Source organism: Doryrhamphus excisus, chromosome 16 (genome assembly GCF_030265055.1).
Source record: "Doryrhamphus excisus isolate RoL2022-K1 chromosome 16, RoL_Dexc_1.0, whole genome shotgun sequence".
In the NCBI taxonomy this organism is placed as follows: Eukaryota; Metazoa; Chordata; class Actinopteri; order Syngnathiformes; family Syngnathidae; genus Doryrhamphus; species Doryrhamphus excisus.
The window spans coordinates 14,117,825-14,145,198 of record NC_080481.1 but is presented as its reverse complement, the minus strand read 5'-3'; the positions used below and the strand labels follow the sequence as shown (position 1 = coordinate 14,145,198).

Below are 27,374 nucleotides of genomic sequence, written 5' to 3'. Positions count from 1 at the left end.
ACACACACACACATTTGTGTCTCCTCCCACTTTGCCTTTCAACTACTCCCACAATTTCCTCCCTGCCCCCTCCCAATGGATGTGCACTCTCATTCCCTCCTTTGTGTTTTCTTCCTCCCCTCTTTTGGAGGATGAGAAGGAGGATGTGAGTGGTGTGCAAACACGTGTGTTAGTCATGTTCGGCCACATCCAGGACCAGGGGCGACCCAATCTGGGAAAGGGAAACACAATCAGGAATAGAATGGTTCTGACCTCATCTGATAGCTGATTTGGTTGCCGCAGCCGTTGCCGTTTTACACATTGAGCCGTAAAATGGATTGCTAGAATGTGCGTGCTTGAGGGCAAGATGGATGAGCATATGGGAAAAGGGCAAGAGGACATAGGCGGGGGGGATGGGTGAGCATGCAGAAGTGGGCTAAGACCTCACACCCCACACCCCAACCTTCCCTCCCACCAAGATGCTTAATAGGATTCTGTCTGTGCCTTGAGCCGCTGAACTGTTCAAGAGCCAGATGATGACTCTGATGAGCGACTTCTTTGCCTCTTATGATTTGATTAGCGTTTCGATTGCTAATCGGCGGTGCAAAATTTGATCTCCAACATCATTGCATAATGGTAATGTTCAACCACGCAATCAGTTAAAATGGGCCTCCTTGATTACAATACACGGGAAGGACAATTTCACCTTTACCTGCAGAATGATTAATAATTCATTCATTCATTTTTAGACCGTTGATTCAGTTCGGGGTCACATGTGAGCTTACACAAAAAAGTTTTTGGACTATGATAAAACCAGAGTAAAAACACATAAGCACAGGGAGGAGAAGATGATGATTTGAACCCGAAACCATATTCTCACCCGTACTGTGACACCAATAAAATCCACAAAATGATAACAAGATGTATGGAAATGTTAATGCAAACTGTATGTTATGTATATACTGAATATATATAATATATATCATCCAATTTGGAGTCGCCAATTAACCTCACATGCATGTTTTTTGGAATGTGGGAGGAAACCGCATCACCCAAAAAAAATCCACACACACACAAGGAGAACATGCAAACTACACACAGATATATACTGTATGTAATGGAAATATATATGTATATATATATATACAGTATATAGCACATCAGCCTCCAGTCCCCTTATTGGTCTCCAGGTGGTGCCAGTGGCTGACAAGGATAACCTTTCCCCACAGCAACCCACACACACACATACACACACACACAAGAGGACCTATTTCCTCCTCTCCATCCACATTCTGAGAGGCTGGTATGGCAGTGATGTGTGAGGGTGTGGGGGATGGGACTGAAGTAGTTGGGGAAGATAGCGAGGAAGGAAGTGAATAGAGTAAGAAACGGGGAATGAAGGGGGTGGCATGCAAGGCTCGCACATGCTGAGCAGAACATTGGCCTCATTGAGAAAAAAAAAAACACCCTCCCGATTCATGCCTCATCCCACCCACCCCCCCCCCCATAATCAGCCTCATCACGCATGTACAGTATATTAAATATTTCATATGGGAATATGTATAGAAAATATCCCATGTGCACAGCATATGGTAAAGCTTTCAATGCAACATTTTAAACTTGCATGTGGGAGGCATGCAGATGGGTACATCGTTTACATTAGAAGAAACCCTGGTGTGAAAGTACCAGCAGGGGTTTTGATTAGAACACTGTCTACCCTGCATCGACCACACCCATGCAACACTCCGAAGATGTTTATCTTTTTAAATGCTAAACGCCACCACCGACAACACTCTTTTAAAGCGTCTGCATCAGATTGTTTAGTTGGTATTGTTGTATTTTTATTTTGTTAGATGATGTGCAAGAACAGTATTGTACTACTTTTATATTTTGTCTGAATAATGATATCAATATATTGTAGACTAATGATTATTTAGTCGATTAATCTGAAGCTGGTTGTTTGGATTACTCGAATCGGTTAGGCCATAGACCAAGCAATCTTAGATGCTTCCATTTTCTATGGCATTTATCCTTATTAGAGTCTCCGAACTGTGTGGCCAACACGATAACCACTCTTCCATAGAGCGGTCCTAATACTATACAAAAATAGTCTGGAGCCACAAACATAACACAAGTATTAGACCCGGTCCTGGTTGAAAAAAAGTTAGTGAATAGAAACATCCAGACGGGAACGGCTCACTGGGTGAAAATGATGTAATACACAAGGAACACCTAATGTGTGGCGCTGTAAACAAACACTCAGACGGAACCTTTGAAAAAACAAAGAAAGCATGCACATTAAGTTCATCCTCTTCCCGTTTCCAAGTATTTCTGCCAGTAACTAGCAGCTCATAACCCATATTTTAACTTGCAGCCAATAGGACAGCTAGTATCTAAACCAGGGGTCTCAAACACGCGGCCCGCGGGCCAAATGTGGCCCGCAGGACACTAGTTTGAGGCCCCCGCCTTGATATGAAAGTTTAATGTTAGTGCGGCCCGCGCAAGTTTGATATGGATGCTGTATGGTATCATGTACCCAGAAAAAATGATTACGTTTGATTAATGTTCATGTTAAAGGTTAAATAACTGTTAATAGTTATCCTCCCTATCCGTGTGGAAGTGGTAAGTTTTTGGCTATTTAAGTTTAAAGGAAATAACTTGAAGGCTACCGTTTAGGTCGCTAGCTCTCTAGTTTGCGAGTTAGCATGTGTCTCAAGACCCTGCAGTTGCGCAATATGTTGTAAATAAAAAGAGTATAAATGTGACTATAGTCGTGTTTTGTCATGTCTACAGGGCTCTAATAATGCTTTGTTCATTTTAATCTGAAAAAAATAATTTGTCTACCCACCAACTATATGTGGTTTCTTAAGTTTTTATTATATGCTGTTTTATTATTATTATTATATTTATTTATTACTGATTGATTTTCTTTATTCTTGATTTGTTTATTTATTTTTCATCTTATTTTGTGTAGAAAAATAAAAAGTAAGATATTTGAGAACAGTGGAATGTTTTATCTGAGCTTTTATTGTAGAAAATCGAAACCAAAGCAAAGTTTATTAATTTTTCTGTTTTTAATAAATGCGTTTTTGGGTTTTTTTTTTTTTGAAAACCTGATGCGGCCCAGTCTCGCCCAAACCCTAGCTCCAGTGGCCCCCAGGTAAATTGAGTTTGAGACCCCTGATCTAAACAATGCAAACCATTTGTTACTTGTGGCACTCATATGCCAAAGTACCACTGTATAAATGACAATAAAAAAAATAGTTGCAGTGCTCCAGCAGTTTCCCCAGCTGAGTCCACCAAGTGGCATTTCAGAGTCTGTGTACTCTCATGACGACCCAACTCCCAGTGATAGTACATACAAATGATAATGGTAATAGTTTGATTTTATTTCAACATGCATCAGGTTACAATGGAATACATCACATGTACAAAAGGAGTAAGAAGAAGCATCCGTTCATCCATTTTGTATGCCGCTTATCCCCACTAGGATTGTAGGTATGCTGGAGCCTATCCCAGGCGGGGTACACCCTGGACTGGTCGCCAGCCAATCACAGAGCACATATAGACAAACAACCATTCACACTCACATTCATACCTATGGACAATTTGGAGTCGCTAATTAACCTAGCATGTTTTTTTTGGAATGTGGGAGGAAACCGGAGTACCCGGAGAAAACCCACACAGAGATGCCCCTGCAGGAACCCGGTCCCTGACTGTGTGGCCTACATGCTTACCACTCGTCCACTGTGCAGCCCTAGGAAGAAGCAAAGCTTATTAAATCCTACCCCCCCATCTGTTACTTTTACAATCTGTTACTGTTACATTTATTCACTTCCTGTATTTCCAGGTATGATTTTTTTAAATACACATAAAGAAGTGTAAGGTAATGTAACCATATAGTGACAAATAACTAGTCACCTTCCAGGGTTTTGAACCTAAATTTACTATTCAAAATACCCTTGTAAAATTAAAAACTTTGTACTTTTACTGATTTTTTTGTATTTGTTTATGTGCTTGTGGTGCAATTCTCTTCAATCACTTTAAATATTTTCATTAGCAAATGAAATGTGTATTTTTACTAACTGCATTCTTCCACAGTAGTTAGTGTTGTGTGCACATACATTTTATTGTGTGGGCCTAGCCACAAGAAGAGCGGGGGGTTGAGCCCATGCAGGACTGTTGGTGGCCTATTTATCATATCTCCGCCCCCCTCCCCGGTCCTCCTGCTCCCATGAGGGCGGCTCTTTATATTGCCCCAAAACTCCTCCTGACTGGCGCCTTTTTTCCTTTATCTGCAGGAGAAGACTCTCATGCTATTAATAGGACCACGTTGGAATAAACCGCTTAACCTGCTGGTAAGAAAGACGCTACCTTTCTGAATAAGCAGTCTCTTCCTCAATGCGTAGTTGTGTTTTAACGCTACATGAGCTTGGATTTAAAAGGGGGGTGGGCTGTGTGATTGTGTGTCTTTGTAGGTCGGTGCAAGGGTTCTTTAACCGGGCATAAGCGGCAGGGTTTCAAGGGGGCGATTTCTGTGTATAATTCAACCGGGAGGTTAAACTTGAGCAAGTGGTAAGTTGCGAATATCGCGTACGGTTTAAAGCTATTTTTTTGCGGAATTTTCATAGCGCTAGCTTCAGTGAGAGGAGGCTGCATGCTTTCAATGAGAAGCCGCCTATTGTTGCTTTTGGCCCACCGCAATGCACGACTCGCACCACGTTGGCTCGGTCGCACTCTGTGTAGTTATATTATATATATTTTTTACATTTGTGCACACCTGTATGTGCTATGTTGTATTAAAACGCATAAAAAATGTTTATGTACTCGTTTGGCGGCGAGGTTCCAAACATGCACGGGCCTCTGGATGCGGTTTGTACGTGAACGCAACGCGGCTAGGTGAGGCCTGCAGCTCATGGCTGCACAGTGCACGCTGCAAACCAGTTTGTCTAAGTTTGTAGTGGCGGCGTGGGGAGCACGTATGAGACCGAAATAGAGCCGCAAGGAAGCGCTGATTTTAGAACAGGATGCGTCACTGATTTACGCCAATTTTGCCCCCCCTCAAAAAAGCACCCCCCATATAGTGAGCTCAGCGTTGCGTTACAAAACAAGTCTGACCAGGTGTGGTTTTATTTCTCAGGTGTGAGAAATAACCATGAGCGACAAGGGGACAGTGTCATCCAAGGAGAAGGAGGAGACGGAGAAGAGGGGGCGTGGAAGACCTCGTAAGCAACCCCAGGTAAAAAAAAAAAACAACTCTCAGATGCACACTTCGTGATAGAGCCATAAAGTCTATATGACTCATCAGTTCGGACATGATCCATTATTTGAAACTTCCACGACCGACATAGCTATCCAATTCACTTTGCACCCTTGAGCAAGGCACTACACTATTATTATGAATGTCACAATATACTGCAAATGAACCATTTCAAGCCCTCATTGCAACCATTTGCTTAGCCATGATTGATGGTGGTGTAGACCCCCACCCCCCGCACCCCTCCATCAACAAACTTCCTGTGTTTGTCAGAGGAACTTGTAATCCAACACCCTTAAACTGGTTTTAACCCTCTCCGACAAACCTCAGGTTCTTACATAATGGCTGACACGGCAAGGTTGAAACGGGTTAATGATGGTCGCCGCGTCACACACCGTATTGAATTGCTCCGGTTGCTATGAGCTGCGGTAGTAAACAAACAGAAATTCAGTCATGAAGATGAGTCGCTGAAGTTGTTCAAAACCGCAAGGTGTCTTAAGAACACTCAAACGGAGTATGATGCTCTTATGATGCTTTTTCTGATTGTTGCTTAATACCTCTCGCTCTTTTTTTTGTAGTGGAATGTTTACGTAGAGGCGCCTCTGCCTTTCACTTGCATTTGTTGAGCATCCAGCAGTTGCACTGAACAGGAAATGTGAATTGTGTGAAATCAGTTATTCATGTTAACATCTGTATCGTAATTTCCAGGAGCCTAGCGGGTCCCCAACTCCAAAAAGACCAAGAGGACGACCCAAGGGCAGCAAAAACAAGGCAGCCAGCAAGGGCAAAGTAAGTCCATGATGTCTGCCTGACTTTATCACGTCAAAACCAGAACCCGAAAGGTCTGCCATTCACTAGATTCTGATTATTTCATGTCATCTAACCTCCGTCAAGGAGGTCCTGCAGTTTCTTGTGAACTGATGTGTTGCTGCAGCAATGATGAGTTCCTCTTCTGTCAAAATAAAAAAAAAATTAGCAAGGCTTTCCGATTTTTAAATGTAATGTTCATGACAGGAAGTAGCAAGTGATGCTCGCTGTGTACTTCCTGTCCTGTCCAGCATCCTGCAGCTTGTCATGCACAGGGAGATGCAGAGGCTACGAGTGTTTCCATGCTGACACTAAACACCCCGCTGCCCCCACCCTGCACACAGCCCTAGTTCTCTCGGCCTGTTGTCTCCATAGCAACAGCTGATTTTCTTCCTCGCCCCTAACCCACCAACTCCCCCAGTGCACAGTGTCCTCGCCGCTACTGTATGTGTGCGGGGAAGGGGAAATGTCTGCGTACGTTTTGTGATATACAGTAGGTTTAGCGGCAAAGGCCAAGTGGCCGTGGGTTTATTATGTCCATGCTCACTTCCACCAGCTGTCTCTGAGCCACGGACCAGGTGGCCAGCGAACTGGAGTGCCCTGTGTGCAGTTCCTGTTGGCTTTCCAGATAATGGCCAATGAACCCAATGCCCCCCCTTCCTATTTGTTTGCTGAGAATCTGCTGCCACCTACAGGCCTCCAGAAACAACAATTACAACTGTCCTGTCATGCATATTCCCATTTTTTAAATATTGTGACTTATATAGTCGTCCGCTTTTTTTCTTTTCAAAGGCAAAGGCAGAACCTGCTCCTGGTGCAAAACGTAGAGGAAGACCCAAGAAGGAGGTAAGAATCAATCACACGGAAGTGAATTACATTTGATATATGGTATTTGCAAGGCATAATTTTTCCACAAATTCCTTCAAGATGAGTCAGTTTTTACTCAATGCTAGTATTTTGATACTTGTGTTCTTTATTGCTGCGGCTTGGCCTTTTCTAATTTACTTTTTGGTGATGACAAATAGTTGTTTTTGTTAGTATGTAGTCTTGTTAGTTTTTGTTAGTATATATTTATTCTGTATATTTTGTATTTTTCTTTCTTTTTTAATTACATGTGTCTGCACCTACTATACCAAAACAAATTCCTAGTATGTGTTTGATCATACCTGGCAATAAACCCTATTCTGATTTTCAGTTTTACTCACTTTTTAGATTGTAATCAACACCCCAAATATTACACCAGGTACTTGCGTTGAGTCCAAATTAATTGATTTCATTCGCAAGAGTAGCATTATTGTTTACAGTATCTATGTCAAAGTTCACTACTGTTCTTTCATCCAGGAAGAAGTTGCGGTTTTGTAGTAAAAGTCTGCTATGCGCGGGAGTAGTACTGGGGCGTTCTCGGACACAACGCCTGGATCGCATTAGTCACATGAAGCAATAGCCCCGTAGATACCCTGCCACTTATTTTTTATGAATGAACACAGCCAGTTGGGAGTGTGTGTGTGTGTGTGTGAAGGAAGCCGGATGCGTCATTCTGACTCATCACTCCGACTCATGACTCACGCACCTCTCCCCTTGACTGCCTTCATGCCACAATGCTTCATCAAGATTTAGGATAACATTGATCCTCTGTCACATCCAAGACAGACATGCTGAGGCATGAATCCGCACTGATTTTTTCCTTATTTTTGTTAAAGCAGGAAAAGGAAGAGAAGGCATCGCAGGAATCATCTGAGCAGGAGGAGGAGGAAGAAGACGAAGAAGAGGAGGAAGAAGACCAGTAATCCACAACGCATGCTACCTCACTCAACATACTGACTTACTGTTAAACCAGATCTGGGCTGTATCTAAAAAAAAAAAAAAAAAAAAACACCAGTGCCACTTTCATGACCACTGTTCCTGACAGGGCCCTCGGCCCACACGAGGGCCAACACAGTACATTTCTCATGCAACAGCACTGGATAGAACGCTGGACCTTGCTCAAAAGCATAGATCTAAGTATCACCTGACAGACAGCCCTTTTCTCTGTCATGACATCACAAGTCTTTTATACTGGACAAAAGTGGGCTCCTAGGAGCTCTGTGTGTGTGTGTGAGTGTGTGTTGTATTTTTCACCTGAAGATTGTTTGTAGGTCTTTTTTTTTTTTTTTATGTTACTTATTGGTTGTTCCCACATCTGAGATGGTAGGCGGTATAGAATTTCTCCACGTTTTCTACTGGACAAAGGTGACTTTTACCAATACTTGCTGTGTTTGTTGTGGTTTAACCTACCCTTCGCATTGTATGCTAGATGGTGTTGAGCTTCAGTGTTTAAGGTGAGAATAGGTCACTGGTGAAAATTATTTTTTTTTTCTCCCCCTTCCTTTCCCAGTGTCACCCCACTATATAGTCCTATAGGACGTTTTTAGATTTTAGCTTCTCAATCATCCTCTGGTCCTGTGCGTGTTTGGAGTAGGCAAGGTGTATCTTTCTGTTTTTGTTACTTTCCAGTTTCATACCATTTTTGAAAGAAAAAAATCCTGATTCTGCTGCTTCTTTTCAAGTGTGGTTTTCATTTGAAAGTTATCTGGTTCCAGGTTGAAAGCATCAGTGTCGTTACTTCAGGGAGCTTTTTACAGACTGTTTTTGCCTGCACTCGCCCAGTCAACTAACTGAAAGGCAAACCGTACTTAGTCATAAGGGGGTCTAATAATAAAATCATGAGTTGTTGGTACTTTTTCTTCTTCGTGCCACCCAGCGCCACTTTGTTCCTCTTTGTCCTAATATGACTCTTTAAAAAAATGTTTTCTGTCCACAACAAAAACATTTTGTGTCAGGGAACCAAGCACCCGTCTTCTTCCACACACCTCAGCTGCTACAAACCCGGAAAACTGCAAACGGGCACCACAACGCCTGGAGTTTCATACCTCGCTCAACTGCTTATCATTGCTTTTAACTATTTTTGTTGTACTGTGTGCTGTAGCGTGTGTCGGACAGGTGTCTTTATTAAAAAGGTTTTTTTTTATATATACCTGGTTGAAACAGGCTTCAACTTGCTCATGACCGCTCGTTGACAGACTTTTTTTTTTTTCATGTGTGAAGCAAGTCAGGGAGACCTGTCAGCTTAACAATTGTGTTCGCTGACTGTGGTAGTTTAGCGCGTTTTTATTTTTTTATTACGGTGCACTGAAATGGTGATTCAAGGACAAAAAAAAAAAATACAAAGGCCGGACGCCTGGTTGGTTTGCATGATGAGGTGGCAAATTGGTCCAACTTCCACAAAATGAAATCTCACAACTGACATCCACATGTGTTCATTTATATACTGTAAACTGTTGAGGATGGGATCATTCTTTTGAATGTGCACCGTATATAAATGTACAATGTCTATATTTCTATGGTGCCCTACAATTTGTATGAGATAAAATGGTCAATAAAGATAATTTTCTGTCTTTTGGGTTTGTTTTTTTTTAATTACTTTGCTTTTACATTTCTTTTCCGTACACCCATTGGGGAATTCTCTTAATGCAAACTCTTATGTTATGAATAACCATTTGCACAAATATGTGTTTTGTGTAAGCATTCCTCTGAAATTATCACTGGATAATATATGCTGTCATCATCCAGTCGTTTCTTTTATTCAAATAAACATTTTCATAAGCACACTTTCGCAACTCAAAGCAGGAAAAACTGCACTGCAGCCACATTTTCATCAGTAGTTTTCTATTCAAGTTCAGACAGATTTCAGAGGCTCAGTAACGTATGTCTATAGTATGATTGTACAGTTAAAAGAAATTTTGAGGAAAACGTCCAAAACTCCAAAAACAAGGTCATTGAGTAACCAAAGCTATAGACCACAATGCACGACTTGTTAAAAGTAAACTGTTAAATTATATAAGAATGGCTTCAGGAGGTTGGTGGGAGCGGGGGGGGATTTGAGTGTCTTGTATACAGTCAGAACGATGGCATTCACTTCTGGCTGGATGTGAATCCTTGCTGGTGCCATGCCTTGTGCACAGGACATACTTGTAGCAGGAGTCATTCAGAAGAAAACTGTATCGTGTTTACTTCCATATTGAGCTCTTCATGCCTTCCATACGAATCACAGGATTTGGCAAAAACACACAAAGATCCAAATCAGAGGGCATGGCAGTTCACATTTTGTGTAAATGAAAACCAAAAGAGAGCGATTCATTCATTGAGTAAAATAAAAACTGAAAGTGACCTGAACTAGACGTTCATATATATCTCACTTACTTTAACTGATTTCAATATGTAAATATGTCCTAATAGGCTGCATACACAGATGTCCACATTCAGTAACACTCTCCCAGCCAGAAAAACGTTTTTTTAACTTGCACTGCAGCAAACATAACAGCAACAACAGTCCCATCTTACACAGTATAATGGGTCTGATGTAAATAAAGCACATTTATAGGCTTTATAAGACTGAGATCTTTCAATGCAGAGTGAAAGGTCATGAATTATTATTATTATTTAACAATAAATAAGTTTGAAGGTTCAGAACGTGGTATTGTCATGGTGACTCAAGCATCTTTGGACAGAAGAGGGCGCCGCTGTTGATAACTTCGTGCCCAACCTTGAACAACCTAGTAAAAGTGAAAACACATTATTTCAACAAAAACTTCATGCAATACAAATAATGAATAGCATAGTGGTGTTTTTGTTTCCTTGTACATCGGGCAGTACAAGGGCACACTAGTGGTCCTTAGTATCTTAAAGCTGATCTGAATGCATTTGAATTTGACTTTTGAATAAACGATGTGATAAATGTTTGCAACTACAGGTAAAAAAAAAAAAACTCATGCAATACAAATAATGAATAACATAGTGGTGTTTTTGTTTCCTTGTACATCGGGCAGTACAAGGGCACACTAGTGGTCCTCGGTATCTTAAAGCTGATCTGAATGCATTTGAATTTTATTTTTGAATAAAAGATGCGATAAATGTTTGCGACTACAGGTAATAATGTTTGAGTTTAACAAAAAAGATGACATGACAAGCATCCTAAAGTCGTCCTTCTGGACAAACCGGGTAGGAAAATGATGGCACTGGAGGATATGTTGCTGGAAGCTCACTTCTGAAGCAAATCTTCCCTTTTGTCTTTTGGAACCATTTTGCATCTTCTTTTCTGTGACATTTCCAGCGACCCAGTTTGACTATTTGAAACAAAACTTGAGTTTGTCTAGTGGTCACGTCGAAACAGTTAAGCTATTTTATACTGTTGTAAATCAATATGAAAGACCCAACTGTCCACTGCCAATGAGCTGCATGTTTGTCCTTGCAGGCGGCAGTGGTTCAACGTAATGTCGTTGCCTGGCTCCCGCATAATAATAAATAATAATAATGTGGAGAATAAATAGATGACATCAAATATGAACAACAATGTATAGCGTAAACAGTAATTTGTACAAAAAAATTAAATATTTTTTTTAATTTAAAGTTTTGGTTTGTGCGAGTGGGCAGGTAGAGGGGCTTATTTGGCATTGAGCAGTCTGATGGCCTACTACTGTGTGTGCGTTTCATGACCGTGGCTTGCAAGGTCAAAGCAGGAAACAAGCGGAATATACACATTCAAAAGGTATAATACTCCATGCAGTACCTAACCAAGGAAAACAGCACCAAAGGATTTCCACTTCACACAAAACAAATGTTGAGAGGGTTATTCAATTCCTACCAGCCAATAGATGACACTGCTGAAAGCAATATCAAAAACAACCTTTAAAACTCAATTAGGTATTTATATTTTAATGACAGTGCCAAGATAAGTCAACACTACTGACTAGGACGGTGGATAATCGGGTTTTGAAACTTTCATTGTATTTTCATCTGTCAACCTTTTTTTTTTAGTGTTTTTCCCCCTTACACATTTGAGGAACTTAGAAGTGAGAAAGTAACAAGAGGAACAGTAGAGAAAACCACAGACTAAAAAAAAAAAAATACACAAAAAATAATTTTGTGCAGATGTTCAAGTATGCAGTACGCTTAACAACACACACACGAGACATACATTCATTCATTCATTCATTCACTCCTTACCCGAGTATCCTCTTCTTTCCAAAGCATCTCTTGTTCAGCTTCATTCACCTCCTCTGAGGGGTCATATGAATAAATTGGTAACAGCTGATGGCGGAGTCTGTCAATTCTGGCAGAGACAACATAAAAGGGCAACAAACATTACAAAGTTATAACAGCACAGGAAGTTGATTGTGAATTGAATTAAAATGCCAAAATGCAAAAATACCTCCTTTTCTTTCGAATGTACAAGATCTGAAACAGAAGATATGAATATAAATAAGGGTGCTATAGGCGCTACATGTTTTTTCTTTCTGTCATCAGCCAACTTACCACAGCTACAGCTATTCCAAATATGGTGATGAGAAAAAATGGCACCAACACATAGCTGACTGCCACATCCCCATTGATTGTGGGGGACGGAGTGGTACTGTTCATTGCATATATTCACAAATGGGGTCCACACGACGGGTGCTTATGCGGGACCTTTAGTTTTTAGTAGCAAAACCCCTCCCAAGGAGACACACTGTTCAGTGCTTCTCTCCTAAAGATGCCTCCTTGTTGATCAGGCCTCATCCTCTCATTCATGTGACTCCCACATGGTATTGCTGCTCCTCCTACTTGGGGAAAAAAACACATAGTTACTACACAGTGACTGATTAGGGTATGTTAAACGTTTTTATGACATCAAAACAATGTAAAAAAATAAGTCACATGTTAATAAGACCATCAAATGCACATAGTTTGGTTGCTTTTTGAAAATAATGTGTGTTGAAGAGCTTCAAAACATGCACGCTTCACCTCCTTGCTGTATTGTAATGTTAAATCATAATGTTAACGGTTTTCAATTAAATCCATTCTATTTTTTTTCATTAACGAAAGGAACTTAGTGTCGTTTTCTCGCCTACCTGTTTGACATGTCCTCGACGCAGCAGTGACAGTTTACGAGCAGGAAGTGCGGTTGACAACGCACTTCCGTTCTGAAAAAGCTCTGCATTTTTCACGCGCGTACAAATGTGTTAAGCTAACTTAGCTTAGCTTAACAGCTATCCTGGCTGTCAGCTGCGTATGCTAACGCGACAGATAAGTTGTTTCTATTCTATTTCTATTCTATTCTAAAGCTAATGTTCGCTTCTATTATGCTATGTGGCTACAGTACACGGGGGTATGTGAAACAAATTACATTTCCCACTTACTTGCGATTCACGTCAAATTTGTGTCGCTTCCAGAAGAAGCTAACCGACTACAAGCTCCCTATTGCGACAACAATAGTACAACTTCCTGCTTCAAAATAAGGCACAGTGCTCGATGCAAAAATGGGGAAAAAACACATTGTTCTTGAATTAGACTATCACTATGTCATTTTACGCGGTTGTTTGGACAATGTTTGTTTTGTGTTTATTTGTTTGAATTATAGCATTGTAAATCGTCTCCAAAAGCTGATGTGTCCCCTTAGGCAAGGCAAGTTTATTTATAGAGCAGTATTGTACACAAGGTAATTCAAAGTGCTTTACAGAAAATTAGGGTAGGATCACTACATAAAATCACTCCACAAAAAACATTCATTCAATAAAACATTGATTTTGGCAATGTTTTTAAGCCCATTATTATAGTCCATTACTACCCCTAGATTTCTAACCTGATGATGTTTTAGAGAAAGAGTCTCAAGGTGACTGATAACAATTTCTCTTTGTTTTTGTGGGCCAAGAACAATGATTTCAGTTTTTTTCAGAGTTTAGCTGGATAAATTTGTTTTGCACCCACACACTGATCTGTTTGATGTAGTGACAAAGTAAATCTGCAGGACCATGTTCACCTGCCGTCAGTGACACGTAGATCTGAGCATCGTCTGCATAGTTATGGTAGAACGCATTGCAGCCGTGTATTAGACAGCCTAAATGGAGCATGTACAGATTGAATAATAGCGGCCCCAGGATTGACCTCTGGGGAACACCACAGGTCATAGCCATTTGGTCTAAGCCACAATTACCAATTTCAACAAATTTATGTCCTCTGGATAGGACTTTAAACATTTTATAGCAGTACCAGAGATTCCCATCAAGTTTTCTAACCTCTGTAATAATCTCAGTTTTTGTCTTTTTGTAGAACTGTACAAGGCCACAGTTCAGGTAAGAATCTAGGTAAGTCATCTGGGACTGTACACATAATCACAGAGGGTCATAGCCAACATTTAAACAGACTGGTCAATCATTCATAAAATCCCATGTTGGTAAACTTGTCATGGTCCAGGAGGCTTCATTTTATCACTGCATTGTAAATTGTATCTTTGAAACATCTGCTAGCAACAATATGACTCAACTGTTATTCCCTGGAATTATAGTAGTTTGTTTGCTTCTTATTGCTTTACAAGGCCCAGAATTGTATTGGTCAGCAAAACATAAGGGTTCACTAATTTAATAAAAAAGTAGGGACACAACCAGAAAAATTATACACTTGTGCATGTTTTCATTATTTCTCTGTATAAAAATGGTTTGATAATCCACCCTGAAATTAAAAAAAAAAATTACACTCTAGGCTTTTCTAAGTTATAGATCAGAGCCAGCGGGCCCATTGGGCAAAATGGGCAAATGCAAAGGATGCAGTGGCTATATTATAATAAAACTAATATTATTATATTAGGATTTTGCACTCAAAATACAACAACTTGTAATGTTGACTTTTTTCTATTGTGAGAATGACAGAGCTTTGTGTTTTTCTTTTGTACAAACAAACACTTTTTACTGTATTTTCCACCTTGGCTGGGTTTTTGTTTATTTTATTTCAGCAATGAGCTGTATTCCACAGATGGCCGTCGCACCACACTTATACTCGTGTGGATACCCGTGTGTTTCGCAAGGAAGGCAAGGTGTTGTCAGGCGACAATGGAGGCACATAACATGGCCCGCTAGGAATCAATGTCCACTGCCTCCCTTGGAACATGGTTGAAGCTCTCCCGGAGGTGAGAGTTCAAACTCCTTCTGGCAGGGGACTCTTCCCAACAGACCGGGTCTCCCAGGTCTCACCAACAACCTCCCCCACCATCGGAGCCAACTCATTACCCGGTGGTAATCATTTGCACTCTGCAGTACTCCCTTGAGGAACTCCAAAAAAATCAGGTATTCTGAACTACTGGGGGACACGGAGGCAGGCTGGATTGCAAGGTTTGTGTAAAGCATTTAATGTGCAGTTCCAATAATGCATTTATATGCATAGTGCTTTTATAGTTCTAAAACCTATCTCAGCTATCTTTGGTCGAGAGGCGGGGTACACACTGGACTGGTCGCCAGCCAATCACAGGGCACATATAGACAAACAACCATTCACACTCACATTCATACCTATGGACAATTTGGAGTCGCCAATTAACCTAGCATGTTTTTGGAATGTGGGAGGAAACCGGAGTACCCGGAGAAAACCCACGCATGCACAGGAAGAACATGCAAACTCCACACAGAGATGGCCGAGGGTGGAATTGAACCCTGGTCTCCTAGCTGTGAGTTCTATGCGCTAACCACACGTCCGCCGTGCAGCCCGGAATGTATCATATGAACTTAAAAAAACTGTTCAACCTTCTACTTTCAGAGTTTCTTTTAATTGCCGCTAGATGTCACTAAACAACAGGATTTGCCTTCATTTCTTTTGGAGCTAGTACAGTACTCGTCAGATACAGTATATGGACTGGTTCTGTTTTGATTAAAATAAGTCATAAAATAAATTTGGGAATTGAAAATGACATGGGTTAAGGCAAAACAGATATATATTATATTCGTGTAGTTTGCTCATAGAGAATATACTAAAGTCGTATTACACATACAGTTAACACACGTCACGCATGAAATAACTCAGGCTCGATAGGGGTCGTATGTTTATAATTTTATCTATAAATTTGACTATAACATTTCAGCCGAGTTCAACGATGAACAAAACGTTTGTGTTGATATAGCAAGTGCTTATACAGATACAGAACCCCAACCCCCCGCCTCCAATCCCGTACCACCGCTTGCAGCATTGTGGCATGTGGACATGATTGACAAGCACGTAGGTGACGCCCCCTCTTTGCATCAGCTTTCCTATTGGCTCTGAAAGTGGAAGTCACATTTGGGGCTCTCCTCGTGATTGGAACTTGCATTTTATCTATACGGTAAATTGTGGAAAAATATCTAAATCAACATAAGAATGCTAAAATGCTAACAGCTAAAATAAAGGGGCCCATCCCCACTTTCAGTTACATCCGTACAAACAATCAATAATTCGGAATTTAATGTTTTTTGTTTTTTTTTTAATAATTAGTTGCCTCCCCCGAGTTTCCACCCCAATTTGTGTGGTCCATTGAAAGGAATCCGAGGGGCCATCCTCCCACGTCGCGCCTGTGCTGTGGAGCTCCCCCTTGCTGCGTGCATCGTGATCAGGCTGCAGAGTCTTGTGGAGGACGCAGGGTCACCTTCTGTCACCGCAAGGGGAAAAAACTGAATCATTTGCAGCCAAGGCTAGGCTTGGACGCTGGTGCACCTCGGCTGCAAGGTGTATCTGGTAAGTAAGTGCGCCACTTTCTTGCTTTGTTTTTGATGCACGTAGGCGCACACAAGAGTGGATGAATTAGCATCCTTTCAAAGCAAATGGCGAAGCTTGAATAGAAATCTCATGGCATAATTTGTCGAGGCTATGCCTTTTACCGCTGTGCTGGGACCGTAATGCACTTTCACTGCTGTAGCTTCTAAATTATGCATGCGTCATTTTATACGGCGTTGTTTTCAGTGGAAGCATCGTGCGTCATCTGCGGGTTATTGTTGCAGAATTTGCTCTATTAGTAAAAATTAATTGTCATTTAATGTTACACCAGTGTCATAAAAGGGAATACAGTATAGTGGTATTTTTTTAAGGATGCACAAATGAGCATCTTGGACCACACTGTGGCAGCAGTGTAGCCAAAAGCATAACTAGAGGCTCACTGGCGTTCTCAAAGATTGTTGCCATGTTATTGTCGTAGATGGAGATGGTGGCCATGTCTGGAAATGTATACATTTCTTTTGCATGCATGAAATAGGGAAAATAAGGTGACACATACGCCAAGCAAAGCTCTTATCACTATCAGTGTGGTTTACTAGTAACCTCGAATCGCTCTCTACTATATTTTAGAGGATTTCTCAGTGTGTGCCGTTATGTAATTGGTAGTCACAGCTCAGTGAAGAGCCATCACTCGCGTCACTGTTTTTCTTTCTGCCTCCTAGGCCAACCAGCAACAGTATAGATGCATGTGGTTTCTTAAATCGGCTAAAAATGCACACATGCAACCATATTTATTCCTTTGGTAGAAAATAATGTCATGGTGCTGTGTTTCAAGGGCTGGGGCATCTCAGCAGCTCACCATGGTGCTTGAACATCATGCACAGTGTCCTATAGGAAGACGCATAGCAGGCCCCGAGGGGGGTTCATGTGTGTTGTTTCCCATCAAGATTTGTCAGAGTGACGCAGTGGGTGACGGACAGGTTGCTTGCTACGGAGCTGTCCGACGTGCTGAATGCTCTGTTTGCCCGAGTGGGCGTCTGCCAAGAGCCAAGGTGCCCCCCAAGAGGGAGGGGATGACGATGATGATACCATCAGGGAGGGTAATTCAATTTTATTGCAAGGAGAAAGAATGATTGAGCACTTGCTATTTATTAGCAATCCCTTTACTGTAGCTTGCTAGCTAGCTACACAAAGCTCAATAACCATTGGGAACTATTATGAGAATTGCAATGAGCTACACTAATACTGTATCTGTGAGTATGAACTCACCCAGTAATCACCAAGAATCATCAAGTCATCCCATATACAGTATTTATATCTGCATTGCATCCTGATGTTGAATCCGTAGTTCAGGCTGTTCTCGTTCAAATTCATACCTTCTTTTTTCCATACTGTTGGAATGTTGTTTATGCTCGGCTTCCATCAGCGTTTACCAATCAATGCGCTCAACCTTTTATCATTGCCCCTCAACTATTTCACATCCACAGTTTTTAATATTACAGGTCATCAAAATAGTTGACATAATTCAACAATTCAATATGGCGGTAAAGACTTAATTCCTTAATTAATTCCTCAAGAGTTCTATACATAACCCGAGTAGTATGATTACGTTGTGTTCATTGTACATACAGTTCACAGGTTTTATCCAGTTAGCATTTGCTATCAAACGTAGAATGTGGACCCACACTACTGGTCCATTGCAATCGACATAATGGGCACCCCTGTGTTACATCCCCAGTTATGATTTGTGCACTTGTTTTTTCCATTATCAGAGCAATTTCCACTGCAGCTCGTGAAGCTCACACATGGCTGCCACTCTGGTTTAGGTGGTTTGTTTTTTAATCCCCCTCCACGGCTTTCTTTACTGACCATAACAACTGATGAGGGATTAACAGGAGCGATTCAAGTACTGTTATTTAGTTGCTTGATTTAGTCTTTAATGCAGAGAGAGAGAGACAGAGAGAGAGAGAGAGGATTGATGATCTAATTCAGGATATGCATATGTAGATATGTAATCACCATCCAAACGGCTTTCCATCAGATAACTGTGTAGGTCACGTGGAAGAACATATCGCTTCTTGGTGACCAGTGATGTGCGGTGAAGTTCATGAAACAGGTTTTTTTTTTGTTAACACAGGTTGTTTATGAAGAGGATAAGAGCCTATCCTTCTCCAGAAAAAACTTCTGATACTTTGTTGCAAAAGTCTGAGCTTGGGTGTATCATCCTGTATCCCGGCAGTGAAATGAATTCATTCATCAGAGCATAAAACTATTTTGAATACATTTGACTTTGTCCTTGTGCTGCTGCTATCAAAAAATGCTGGCTTTTCCGCTATGGAAGAACAGCAGTGACGAGCACCTTCCAGCTCATGCACGCTTGACCCCATCAGGATGCAGCGATACTGCAATTGCCTCCCTTATGACATTTATATATATTTTATTACCAGTTAACAAGAATATTGATGTCACCCTTACATTAAAAAAATACACAGGGTGTAGAAAGTCATAGTGTATAATAAATGTTAGTGACTTACTGACAAACACAAACTGGCAGGCGCCAGCTGAATAAAGAAATACATTGGGAAGAAATACAGCTGAATAGGTGCAGATTCTGGAAGATCGAGAAAGCTTTCTGTGCTGGTTATTGTGTGTAGCTGCTCTATAGGTCCCCTTTAAATGAATAAATCCTTGCAGAACTACTTGAAAAGTGGTTAGGAGCAACTGGTAGTTTTTTGCCGGACGACCCATGTATAAAAAACTTGGGTCGACCACTGACTGGTGGTGGAAAAAGTCTATTCGCAATTCAAGGTATCCTTTAAACATCAGACCACATCAAATAACAAAATTTAATGTTACAGCTGTTTTAACTGAATAAGACACTCGGAATATGAACTATGAATGATAAAACATTGACAAAACAAATGTATTGGAACATGACTTTTATGACATATGACTGCTGTAGACTGGAGTCCTTTTTCAATCGTTCTAACAAAATCAGTCTTCAGGACATAACCAAGCTCACTAAAGACTAGAGAACTAGGGAGGAAGAAATAGGCCCAGTCACTTGTTAAGATATGTTGAGGACACGTGTTTATGGGCAAAACCTGCAAAGTAGATTTGTTGGCATCAACTCTGTGGACAAAAACATCCGATTCATGATTCAAAAATAACGCTTTGTCCATGCAACAAAGGACGGAAGCCTCAATATTGAGTTCTACAGAAAATCTACCCACATAGACCGGTACCTGCTCTTTGATTCCCATCACCTTCTAGAACACAAGCCAGAGATGATCAGAACCATCTAAGGACAGAGCGAAGAAGACCCCCACCGCCGACAATTAAAGAGCGGATTAGACACACATCAAGAAGGCTCTTCCTTTATTTTAAATTAACCACTAACACTTTCAGACAAAAGCTGTTTCACCCCAAGAACAAAATTCCAATAATCAAACTCAGCCATGTTGTTTGTGCAGTGCAGTGTAGTGAGGAGTGCAATGGCCGTGACATTGGAGAGACCCAAGCAACCCTTCAGCAAAATACATGGCACAATACGGGAGAGTAGTTTCTTCAGGCCCGGAGCCAACAGTTCATTCCCAACTGAAAAAAATAAGAAATTCCTTACACAAAACTGATGTCCAGATAGGGAGCGCCACGGGTCTGAAGAAGCTATCGCATCAACGTAGTACTTAATTATAGTACGTTAAGTAAACCTCCCTCCCTGATGCCTTAAGAGCTGCACTTATACCTAACATCTCCCCCCGAAGATTGTCCAATTTATGGGTAGAGTGTCCGCAAACGAGTTGCTTTGCCAACAATATATTGTCATGTAAGACTATTGTTCACCAGCCACGCTGGGCCACAATTACTACAACCCTACCACCCACCAGGGACATAAATATGGCAACTTCACATCTAAAATATTCGAATTAAAGAATTCTTCAACAAACAGGAAGAGACCAGTTGCCCCGATTCTACATTACCATGACCTGGTTGACTGAGAAGCTACACAAGACACTTGGAACTGTGATTTCTATAATTAGATCAGTAAATAAGGTCACTAATTCTGTGTGAGTTGTTAGGAATGTTGTCGGTCCTTATTAGCAGCATTGTTATGAGGATATAAATGCATGTGTCAGTAGTCACTGTGTATTTTGTGTACTTTCTTCGTGGGTACACCATTCATACAACCATTCACACTCACATTCATACCTATGGACAATTTGGAGTCAGCAATTAACCTAGCATGTTTTTAGAGTACCCGGAGAAAACCCATGCATGCAAACTCCACACGGAGATGGTCAAGGGTGGCATTGTTCATTCATTCATTTTCTACCGCTTTTCCTCACGAGGGTCGCGGGGGCTGCTGGAGCCTATCCCAGCTGTCTTCGGGCGAGAGGCGGGGTACACCCTGGACTGGTCGCCAGCCACTCACAGGGCACATATAGACAAACAACCATTCACACTCACATTCATACCTATGGACAATTTGGGGTCGCCAATTAACCTAGCATGTTTTTGGAATGTGGGAGGAAACCGGAGTACCCGGAGAAAACCCACGCATGCACGGGGAGAACATGCAAACTCCACACAGAGATGGCCGAGGGTGGAATTGAATCCTGGTCTCCTAGCTGTGAGGTCTACGCGCTAACCACTCGACCGCCGTGCCGCCCGGTGGCATTGTTGTTTATTATTTTACAAAACTACAGTAGTTTTGACTGAAATGTTATTTAGTGTACAAATTCTACCCCTTTTATATAGATAATATATTTGATAACAATGGTATCTGCACTGCAAATTGATAGAATGACTCAAAATTTGCATAAAAACATTTAAATCTGAGAATACAACCAAACAATATACAGGAAATTGAAATCGGTAATGTACTAACACCCCCTCCCACACTTCACTCCTCTAAAATCTTCACTGCCGTAGTAAAGCATTGTACATAGAGCCACAAAATCAGAAGTCATGGAAGCACCAGTTGGCCTCATGACAAGAATACAAAGCGCTGATATGTTTGAAGAGCTGAACGTTTACAAACTGTGTTGCTTTGTTTGTTTAGTCACAAAGCTACTCCACCTGTGGCTCCCATCAGAATACTGCTCTCTTCCACCACGGCTCATTCCTTCATCAGCCCGCCATCACGTTTTTTCTTTCATCCCATTCTTCTGTCCGTCTCTATTTGCCGCCGTGCTGTCTCCCCCACTCCCTTTCGCCTCCTCCACGCTGTCACTAGGAGCCTGGTGGCAAAAGGCTTGATTGTTACATAAGCACTGCAGCATCATGCGGGATGCTGGGTGCAATCATAACAGAGTTGGACTTGTGTGTAGATAGTTAACCAAAGATGCCTATTAATAATGTATCAAATGGTAGTGATGTTCAATCCCTGGAATGTGTTTTCTGTTTACAATCTGTCTGCTTGGGCAGGTCGCATAATCCAATGTTAACATTCATTCATTCATTCATTTTCTACCGCTTTTCCTCACGAGGGTCGCAGGGGGTGCTGGAGCCTATCCCAGCTGTCTTCGGGCGAGAGGCGGGGTACACCCTGGACTGGTTGCCAGCCAATCACAGGGCACATATAGACAAACAACCATTCACACTCACATTCATACCTATGGACAATTTGGAGTCGCCAATTAACCTAGCATGTTTTTGGAATGTGGGAGGAAACCGGAGTACCCGGAGAAAACCCACGCATGCACGGGGAGAACATGCAAACTCCACACAGAGATGGCCGAGGGTGGAATTGAACCCAGGTCTCCTAGCTGTGAGGTCTGCATGCTAACCACACAACCGCCGTGCAACCCCCAATGTTAACATACGCTACCATTTTTTAGGTTTGTCAGATCAATCTTGCAGATTTTAAGGGAAAAGACCTATGTTGTTTGAGGTCAAAGGTCAGCCTGTTGGCTACATGAAAAGTTACAGTACTAGGAAACTTTTCCGGGGTTACTAATCGCTAATCAAATCGCTAATAAAAACACAGGCTACTGTTACTCTGAGCCCCTGACCTCACTCAGCTCCCCTTGGGGACACATTTTTAGTAACACACACAATATGATTTATTCTTATTATGTGTATTGTATTGGTAATACGAGTATATAGGTTAAAAAAACGCATTTCGCAAACATGTTGTAAACAGTTTTTCTATGCTCTAACTACAAAAACACTCTATAAATAAGGAATACTACTTCATGGAAATTCACTTATTACGGTCAGGCCTGGAACCAATTAATCACAATAAATAAGGGATCGCTATATATGTAAATGGACCAACGTATACCAGTCTCGGTAGATTATGAGTGCAGTTAGGTATAGTTACAGTGCAGGAGGTTACATAATCAGATTTCTTCATTGCTAATGTGCCTGACATTGTCTTTGCAAAGCGTCTAAAAAGCCAGCGGCATCATATTGTTTATTTACTACCTCACCCCTGACATTATCAAGACAAGCAACGCTATCACCGTACCAAAGGGTAAAGTTTGCTTTGTGCAACAATAATCGAGACAATGTATCGAAAACCGAATCATATACGAAAACAGGGGTGTTCGAAAATACCATGGTTTGCCTGTATTTTCTAATATATCTTTTGTTATTGATTCATATTAGTGATTAATGTCCCTTTTTCTTTATATACAAATGTGTAATATTTTTGTTGTGGCTGACTCAGACAGAAAAATGTTAAAACACAGCCAATTTAACAAGGACAAGACGTGAGGAAAATCCCTCCCTGGCTACGAAGAATGATGCAGAGCGTTGACTCTGCTGCAGCATCACTGGAGGAGTTCAGGATGAGGTAGCTGAGTCATCCTTTTATGTTTTTTTGTATCAGCCATGACTCTCGCAACACGAGGCCTGTATTGGCTTTGCTGCCACGTAACACAGGAAAGAGGCTTTTGAATGAAAGCAATGGCATCCGATACTTTAGATATACCTAGATTTACTTCTAGGAAAACATAAATGGCATTAGCGTCATCAGAAGCTGCCAATATTAGGTATTTGTGGTGATAACTAGCAAGCATGCCGATATGCTAAACAGCTTATCCAGTAAAATTGTTGTGTGAGGTTGCAAGTACAAACACTGAACCTCCAGCAAAACAAAAACAAAAATTAGCATAAGGTGGTTCCAGTATTTTATTTAGCAGTTTTGGGAGAGCTTCATATTCTGCTGCAGACACCCCCATCCCCCGTCTGCATGAACACGTCACTTCACATTTGGATCCCGTGTCTAGCAGACAAGCAGCACCAAAGCAAACTCCCCATTCTTTCTCTCTGTGTAGTTTAGTAACATCCCTCTGTTGTAGATTTTTATGAGCGCGCTTCTCATTTGCTTTATGATGCTCCTGTGTATTTTTTCGTGCAGATAAAAAAAACGTGTGGGGGTGATGACATTGCTTCACACAGACCGCCATCTTAGTGTGAAGAGGAATAATGTGTGAAACCACAGTTTTTCCTCTCTGTACTGATACAGCGTTTAGTGATTAGTGATAGAAATATTTTTCTTGTGAATATGTTTTTGTGATAAGACGCATGAATGATGAACCATGATGCATGTTTTTGTCAAATGGGTTAATATTGTTTAATTTAAAATACAGTGCCTTGCAGAAGTATTGGAACTGCTCTGGTTCTGCCATTACTCCATTGACGCACAGCGGAATATAGTAGCGTAGTTTTTTTCAACCTTTTTTGAGCCACGGCACGTTTTTTTACGTTGGAAAAAATTTTCGGCACACCAATAACCAACATTATTTGCTTCTTTCAGTTTTTTCCTGATTACGGACTCGCCACAGCAGATCCTTTTGATCCGCATACTAATTTAAACAACAATGTTACAACATGGGCGGCACGGCGGTCTAGTGGTTAGCGCGCAGACCTCACAGCTAGGAGACCAGGGTTCAATTCCACCCTCGGCCATCTCTGTGTGGAGTTTGCATGTTCTACCCGTGCAAGCGTGGGTTTTCTCCGGGTACTCCGGTTTCCTCCCACATTCCAAAAACATGCTAGGTTAATTGGTGACTCCAAATTGTCCATAGGTATGAATGTGAGTGTGAATGGTTGTTTGTCTATATGTGCCCTGTGATTGGCTGGGTGGCGACCAGTCCAGGGTGTACCCCGCCTCTCGCCCAAAGACAGCTGGGATAGGCTCCAGCACCCCCGCGACCCTCGTGAGGAAAAAGCGGTAGAAAATGAATGAATGAATGTTACAACATGTCACCATGTTGTCTCACGTGCATCACTAAGTCTATTAGAGGAACGAGGCAATCAGCTAGTCTTGCCACACGGACGAATATTACATTGCTCTGACAGTCTTTACACCAATGACACGCGACAATGACATAATATTTGCAGAAAATTATTAATACATATTAATAAAAAAAAGTGATATTGAATAATTCCTCAGGGCACACCTGACGATTTCTCACGGCACACTTGTGTGCCGCGGCACAGTTGTTGAAAATCACTGCAGTAGCGTATCTGACATTAATGCGCCTTGTGTGGCCAGGGCAGGCAGCTTATCCCATTGTACACTCTGTTTCTCCCGGCCATGATAATGATGGAAAAATCTGCACCAGGTAGCTCTGTTTCCTGGATACAACCATGAGACAAATCTCATCGCCATGTCCACGTCCTTCCTGAGATTGCAGCAGCTTCACTGCTTCACCTCCCCTCATGTCGCCCACCTCTATGTCAGTCTTTCCATCTTGTCACCACCCAGACGCTGCTGTCGCACACTGTTTGTCTCGGTCACTCTCCCTGAGCCCATGTCTCAATGAAAGACCTCCCTCTGCCTCTCCCCTTGTGTGTCCTGTTTGAGCTGTCGGTGGACCTGCAGGGGTGTGCTGCACCTATCAGACGTATTATGATCAACGCTATCATTTTACATACGACCCCATCTGAGCTTCCTTAATTGCTGTGGTCGAAGCAGTCAAGGGTATTAATGTGCAGCAGGTTAAAGTTAGTTCATCTCTATGAAATCTTCTTACTCTAACAAGCTTACTTGTTTGTGGTTTCCATTGAGTGCTAAAAGAGGCTTGTTGCGAGACACTCAGAATGTGTCAGCTGGTGCTAGGGTTCTTTAACTTCCTCTCACAGTCCAAAAATTTGCATCTTCAGAAGACTTCAATTTAACACTTATGCTAATTATACAGCGGAACCTTAGTGAGTGTCATTTTCGGCCCTTTGTATTGAGTTGTGGACTCTTATAGAGCAGCTACACACAATAACCCGCACAGAAAGCTTTGTAGATCTTCCATAACGATAACCCGCACAGAAAGCTTTGTAGATCTTCCATAACGATAACCCGCACAGAAAACTTTGTAGATCTTCCATAATCTGCACCTATTCCAGCTGTATTTTCTTGTATTTCCAAAACTGTGTTTTACTTTATTCCACTCCCTGAGGGCATGTACCACTCCGCTGTGATTGGGCATACTCAGCTTTTACCCGAGCACACCCATATAAAAAAGTACACTTCACTGTGACGTCACAGTGAGCCGGTGTTAGAAAAAACTCTCTGAAACTGAGCGTTCAGAGCCATTCCAAACGGCTCACTTCCAAATGTGTACTGCGTGGGTCTGTGTACTTCCTTGTAATAAGGAAATATACTACCACAAACCAGAAAAAAACAAAAGCCACAAGCACAAAGTGTTGTATTTGTGCTCTAAGCGCTACATTTACCATTCCCAAATGAAGTTGCCTTGGTGACTCTGCCCTGTTGCCATTGCTAATTTGCATGTTGACCTTCCATTTCTGTTTTGTCTCTCACGTCCTATCCGCCCCTTTTGCTCTTCTTCCCTCCGGGTTCCCTCCCCCTTCTAAAGCTATTCAAGTGACACACTGCGGGATTATCCCTCAGCCTCTGAGACGCTCGTTTGGTCACAGTCGCCGTCCTTCGCCGGGTTCTACTTGGAAACAAGGGGCGGCACCATAAATATTTATTTGCATTTCAAAACCATTCATCCCTTGGATTACACAATCACACATTATTTATTTACTTTATTTTTAAGCGACTGTTTTTATTTGTTTTCCTTGTTTTTTTTTCAAATGGAGCCAATGATGGTAAGTGAATATGCAGAAAATTAATAGTTACATATAAACACATTTTGGCTGACTTTTTAGTCTTCTACATTATGATATTCATTTATAGTAGATCGTGGTGAATAAATATTGAGTGGTATCTGTGTCCACTGTAGCCAGTCTCTTAGCATTGAACACCCTGTGGGATATGTGATGTGTTGACAGGGTTACAGGTGGATCGACCTCAATAACTACAGTGTAAGAACCTTTTCGGTACACCTCCATCACCGCCCACTATTGTTTTCATGTCTTGGGATATACACTCCCAGCAGTGTCTTGTCTCTGTGCAATGTGGCCTTTTCAGCCATCTTGGATGGATGTCTGCATTTTGCATTTTTGAAACTGTGCATTGTTCAGTAATGCCAACTAGTACTGTGTTCAATGTATTATTTAAGCTACTTTGTTTGGTTTTGCTTTGGAATCGTGGCATCATTTTAGGGCTTAAGTCACTTTGACATTACCAGGTGTTGACATCACAAACGCAGGAGCTGATTGGACGGCTGAAGTGATGGACAGGCGGCTTAGCCATTACCTTTGGATGGGTGCAGAGATTACAGATGATTAACTATCAGGCTGCTTTAGGCTTTGTTGTCATAACGAGATGTGACAAGATAACATTAATTATGTCTCTGGGCTTGCAGTTATCTTTTCTCTGATACTTTCTGAGACATTTTTAAAAGGTTTTTGAGGCAAGCCAAAATACTAGGACACTTTCCATGCTTGTAAC

The 27,374-nt window shown here is 41.5% G+C and overlaps 3 protein-coding genes across 9 annotated transcripts in view; 2 read left to right on the top strand and 1 right to left on the bottom strand.

Moving 5' to 3' along the window:
- The first annotated feature begins 4,174 nt into the window (after positions 1–4,174).
- On the top strand, positions 4,175–9,477 carry hmga1a (high mobility group AT-hook 1a). 3 transcript variants are annotated; one of them, XM_058050782.1, is made up of 5 exons: positions 4,175–4,337; positions 5,120–5,218; positions 5,945–6,025; positions 6,836–6,889; positions 7,747–9,477. In XM_058050782.1, exons 2-5 carry the CDS (start codon positions 5,135–5,137, stop codon positions 7,828–7,830), a joined length of 303 nt encoding a protein of 100 aa, XP_057906765.1. In that variant the 5' UTR covers positions 4,175–4,337; positions 5,120–5,134; the 3' UTR covers positions 7,831–9,477. The 3 variants fall into 3 exon arrangements, with proteins under 3 accessions (XP_057906765.1, XP_057906763.1, XP_057906764.1); XM_058050780.1 differs by having other exon boundaries at positions 7,744–9,477; XM_058050781.1 differs by lacking the exon at positions 4,175–4,337 and adding an exon at positions 4,398–4,554 and having other exon boundaries at positions 7,744–9,477.
- On the bottom strand, positions 7,872–13,339 carry smim29 (small integral membrane protein 29). Of its 4 annotated transcripts, none has more exons than XM_058050783.1 (5): positions 13,258–13,339; positions 12,395–12,681; positions 12,291–12,316; positions 12,086–12,191; positions 7,872–10,635 (listed from the first exon to the last, which is right to left on the bottom strand). In XM_058050783.1, the coding sequence occupies exons 2-5, from the start codon at positions 12,497–12,499 to the stop codon at positions 10,573–10,575; spliced, it is 300 nt and encodes a 99-aa protein (XP_057906766.1). In that variant the 5' UTR covers positions 12,500–12,681; positions 13,258–13,339; the 3' UTR covers positions 7,872–10,572. The 4 variants fall into 4 exon arrangements, with proteins under 4 accessions (XP_057906766.1, XP_057906767.1, XP_057906769.1 ...); XM_058050784.1 differs by having other exon boundaries at positions 12,970–13,318; XM_058050786.1 differs by having other exon boundaries at positions 12,395–12,678; positions 12,970–13,318.
- Positions 13,340–15,910: 2,571 nt separating this feature from the next.
- Positions 15,911–27,374, top strand: part of LOC131104051 (protein kinase C and casein kinase substrate in neurons protein 1-like) — a 28,902-nt gene continuing 17,438 nt past the window's right edge. Inside the window, exon 1 of one of the 2 annotated variants that reach the window (XM_058050774.1) lies at positions 15,911–16,591. The gene's annotated coding sequence lies outside the window, so the exon portion shown is untranslated. Of the gene's footprint in view, positions 16,592–26,412; positions 26,630–27,374 lie in introns of those variants that run through there. The other variant, XM_058050775.1, reaches the window with a different exon arrangement.